The 5,000-nt window shown below is 51.3% G+C and overlaps 1 protein-coding gene across 1 annotated transcript; it reads right to left on the bottom strand.

The window, feature by feature from the left end:
- Positions 1–1,617: 1,617 nt before the first annotated feature.
- Positions 1,618–2,547, bottom strand: LOC138867449 (uncharacterized). Its single transcript, XM_070143272.1, has 2 exons — positions 2,364–2,547; positions 1,618–2,177 (listed from the first exon to the last, which is right to left on the bottom strand). The coding sequence occupies exons 1-2, from the start codon at positions 2,545–2,547 to the stop codon at positions 1,618–1,620; spliced, it is 744 nt and encodes a 247-aa protein (XP_069999373.1).
- Between the last annotated feature and the right edge of the window lie 2,453 nt (positions 2,548–5,000).

Below are 5,000 nucleotides of genomic sequence, written 5' to 3'. Positions count from 1 at the left end.
AATTGCTTTGCGTTAGTTGTGCCTTTTCCCTTCGTAAAACCGTATTGTTCTTTTGCAATCTCTGGCAGAATCTTGTTCCGAATTCTGTTCATTACATTTCTTAATATTATTTTCTTTCTAACTGACTAATAATGCTTATAGTTCTAAATTTATTGCACTCCATTGCACCCGATTTCCTTGGTATTGTAATAAAAGTTGACTGTTGCATTGCACTTCGTATCTGGCCGGTGTCATAGAGCCTATTAGCCAGTTTTGTAACTACGTCTACTCCCCACTCTTCCTTTATCATCTCCACAGTTATTCCGTCCTCTCCTACAGCTTTCCCATTTTTCATGGATTTAATTGCCGCTTCTACCTCTCTCTTCAATATCTAAGGCCCCTTAGTATCGTCTGCTACTTCAAATGGTTCTCTATCACCATTAAACAATTCATAAGTATATTCCTCCCAACGTTGTTTCACTCCTCTTTCCTTAGTTCCAGTAATTCCCTTTATTTTATCGTATATAACCCGGGTGTCTATATTCTGTAGCCTTCCGATTTCATCACACTGATTATTCAGCCACTCCTCTTTAATGTATTATCATTATCATTCGTCGCTGTGTTATTAGCATTGTTTATTATTACCCAGTCTTTATCATTTGTAAGACGCATTTACAATTCCAAAAAATAGCAAGAATTTAAGATGGAGAAACGAGAATACTAAGATGTAATGATGGGAGGGCTCTTGCAGGGATGCCGTCAACGCTATTCGGTGACAATTCTTTCGGCTCAAAGAATAATAACGATCCTCTGATACAGTCTTCTCTTATCTTTCTGTCTAACGTTACACATTCTGCGTTGTTTAGTTTGTTTAGTTGTGAAACCACACCTGATCCCCATGGGAGTATACTGCGTCCCTGGCCCGTTCGTTATACCGCCGCCACATCGCCTGTCCTGCTATCTTGAGGTGCTGACTTGCTCGGTGCCTGGTCTCTTACATGCGATGCAGGGTCCTTACGTACTCGGTGTGCGGTACGGGCAATCCTTCGTCCGGCGGCTTTCCTGTTGCGAGGTCGACTGGGAGGCGGATCTCACGGCCGAACATCAGGCGTGAGGGCGTGAACCCCGTGGCCTCGTGTTCCGCTGCACGATATGCCATCAGCATGTACGGGACCCACTCATCCCAGTCATGCTGGTCCTCCTCGCAATACTTGGCTAGTTGGGTGACTAGGGTGGCATTGACCTCTCCACCATGCTATCACTTTGGGGCCGCAGGGGTGTGGTCCGGGTCTTGTGGATCCCAAGGAGACGACAACACTCCCTAAAGACCCGACTCTCAAACTCCCGGCCCTGGTCTGAATGTAACTCCCCTGGGACCCCAAAGCGGGAGAAGACTTGGGTCACCAGGAATTCTGCGACTGTTTCTGCTTCATGGTTGGGAAGGGCACCAGCCTCTGACCATTTGGAGAAATAATCCATGGCCACACAAATATATTTGTCTCCCCTTTCAGTGCAAGGAAAGGGCCCAGCGATGTCCACTTCCATGCGCTCCATGGGTGCCCCAGCCTGTTACAGTTATAGAGGTGCACGTGTCTTCTGTGCAGGCCCCTTCTTTGCTGCACACACCTAACAAGTCCATCACCACTTCTGGACATCCTGTCGCAGGCCAACCCAGTACACGCGCCGCCGCAGCTTCTCCATTGTCCTCTTGATCCCTAAGTGGCCACTGGTCTTCCCATTGTGCACCTCCTTCAGCAGTCCCTCACGCCGAGACAGTGGTACCACTATTAACCACTGTTGCTTTCCGGTAGCAGCATCCACCCAACTCTGCTGCAATACGCCATTCTCCAGGCGCAATGCCTCCCACTGATCCACAAGAAACTTGGTTGCTGGGCTTTCCGGGGATACAGCCTCCCACTGTGGCCGTTTCTTGCCTGCTTCGAGCCACTGTATAACTGGTGCCAGGTCCTGGTCCTTCTGCTGGTCCTCCCTCCATCTCTCATCGGCCTCTGCTATACTCTCACTAACCACCAACCTCCGACAAGTGATCTCAGACTCGCGACGGAAACAGTGATTACAATCAGGCTCACAAGGGCGGCGGCTGAGACTATCAGCATTGCTATGAACACGCCCAGCACGATGCACCACCTGGTAATTGTACTGTTCCAGCTTCCCAAGCCATCTTGCTAACTGGCCTTCTGGCTCTTTCAAGGTCTTTTAACCATCTCAGGGCAGCATGGTCTGTACGGATTGTAAACTGTGCCCCATATAGGTAGTGGTGGAAGTGGGAGAGTCCCTTCACCACGGCTGCCAACTCCTTGCGAGTGACGCAATAATTTCTCTCAGGCTTGGAAAACTTGCAACAGTAGTAGGCTACCACGTACTCCTGGCCATCTTGCCGGCTATGGTGGCAAAGCCTTGCACAAATCTCCTGTAATATGTGCACAGTCCCAAGAAGCTTCTCAGCTCGGCAACAGTCCCTGGCACTGGCCAGCCCTCCACTGCTGACACTTTCAATGGGTCCGTCCGCACTCCTTGTCTGCCCACCACGTGACCCAGGAATGTCATCCTCCGTATGAAAAAGGGTGCATTTCTTGGGGCTGAGCTTTAAGGTCCAGTGTGGAGAACCATTGAACCTTGGTGAGCGCATCCAAGGTGTCATCAATGCGAGGCAAGGGGTAGGCATCGGTGACGGTGACAGCGTTCAGCGCTCGATAGTCAACACAAAAACGCTTGCTGCCGTCCTTCTTTGTCACTAGTACCACCGGGGAGCACCAAGAACTGTTTGAACGTTCTATAATCCCAGCCTCTGCCATCTGTATTGTGCACTGCATCTCCTCTCTTTTTGCTGGTGGTACTCGACGGTGCGGCTGCTTGATGGGAGGGGTATCACGGGTGTAAATGTGATGTTTCACCATCGAGGTGCGTCCCAAGTCCATATATCCCCGGCTAAACACATCTGCAAACTGATTAAGCAACTGCCGCACTCTTCTTGCCTGCAGCAGCGGTGCCAAGCATCTGCTTGACACCGCTGCACCAGGTCCTCCAGATGGCTCGGTACTGTTTCCTGTTGTGCAACTAGCTTGGCCTCCTTTCCTTGTGACTGCAGGGTGTTTTGTGTTGCAACACGAAATAAAATGGTAGTGGGTTATGTGAGTCTGGTAACTGCACACATGGCTTTATTCCGAGTATGTTGCCTGCTCACATTCTCCTGTTTCCTCCCTTGCTTCGGCTTTACCTGTGCCACTGGGGCATGTTCTCCCAGGATTAGAGGCACCTCATGGCCTCTTACTGTCATCCTCCCTCTTTGGAGATCCACACACGCCTCCACACGTGCCAAGTAATCCAGCCCAAGCAAGCAGGGATCCTCCATCTCGGCTACAAACACTGGTAAACGTTCTGTCATGTTACCCACATTCAAGCTCACCCATACTGGGCCTCTCATAGGTACACAATCACCAGTAACACCATATAATTTTTGACTAGCCTTGGATACACCACGGGATGCAATCAGATCTTTCTTGACAAATGTCAGCTCTGATCCTGTGTCCACTACCATCTCCACAGGGCGCCTGTTGATCTTGCCAGCCACTCTCATGGCTGTGGGCGCTGCCACCTGCCGATATCTTACGTGTACTGGGGCGACATGGTGTCTTGCTGGGCAGCCGCCCCTTCTCCCAGCTGGACCATGTTTCCCTGCCCCAGTTCCTGGCACTCCTTGGTTGAGTGATCCTGATCTCCACATGCCCTGCAACAAGGGTGAAAGATGGGGCGACGGTGATCCTTTGTCGAGCGAGAACTGTTGGCAGCACCACTAGTACACTCGTTCCTCCTGTGTCCCTTCAGTCCACACCTCCAGCAAATGCCTTGGAAGCCATCAGGGTTTGTTCTCCTTGAGGGAGGGGATCTTTCAGCCAGGGTCCTCCTCACATGTATGTGGCGCGGGCTACGTGTCATCTCTCCCCTGTAATAGCTTGGCGTGGCGGTGAGCAAGAAAGCCTCAAATTCGGCTGCACGCACCAATGCTTCCTGTACGTCGTGCGGCCCTGCTTGCTTCACATGGACCTGAAGCTGTTTGTCATTTAGTGCGTCCACAAAGCTGTCCTTGGCGAGCATGTCATTGGTCTCTTCTGTGGCCATTGGATATGCCACACGCACCAGCACCTCGATATCCTGTGCCAGCTGTGGAAGGGATTCATCCCGCCTCCTTGTCCGTGTCTTGAACTGAGCGCGGTATACCTCTGGCTGCTGGCGACGGCCAAAGCGGCGTTGTAAGGCCCTCACTACACAGGCATACGATCGCATCTGGGCGGCGGTCAAGTGCTCAAACACCTCTACAGCCGCGCCCTTTAAGCCATCATTTGCCGATAGGCCTCCACATCCCTTGTCACTGCTGCCAGCTGGTGTTTCATGGCCTGCAGTGGCTCCTCCACTTCCCTTTTCACCTTCCACTTTACACGAGCACAAACATCATTGGTATAGTCTCTCACCCGTGTTTCCATCGCATCCAGCTCTGCCTTCAGTGTGTACTTCAATTCACTCGTTGCCTGCAATTGCTGTGCTGCTTGCTGCGCTCTCTCTTCTGTGGCCTGCGCTGCCTGTTGTTCTATGGTCTCTCGTTTGTGCCAACAGTCGAATTACGGTGTCCAAATCCACCCCTTTTGCGACAGGGGATGGTGTACCTGCTGCCTCTCCTGTAGACAACACTATCTGCTCTTTCGCCATTTCCTGCGTGCCTTCTGTCTTGTCGTCCGCCATGTTAGCCATTGCGTTCCACCGGTACAAAGGACTTACTCACTTTTATCACTGTTCGCCTATTTTATCCCACTCCTGACACCAGTGTTACGTAACACAGACAGATTCACAGGTGTAAGTGCCTCACACAACCCACCCTGTATGGCAGGATGCTGCACTTCTTTACCTGCCTGTCCCACGGGGTTCGGTGAACAGCCTTTGACGAGTGTTTGGCACTCAGGGCACTAAATGAAGCTGGCGGGTGAATGACAAACAGGTTGCAATCC

The sequence above is a fragment of the Penaeus vannamei genome, chromosome 30 (assembly GCF_042767895.1).
Source record: "Penaeus vannamei isolate JL-2024 chromosome 30, ASM4276789v1, whole genome shotgun sequence".
NCBI lineage: Eukaryota > Metazoa > Arthropoda > Malacostraca > Decapoda > Penaeidae > Penaeus > Penaeus vannamei.
This window is presented reverse-complemented; position numbering and strand designations above follow the sequence as displayed.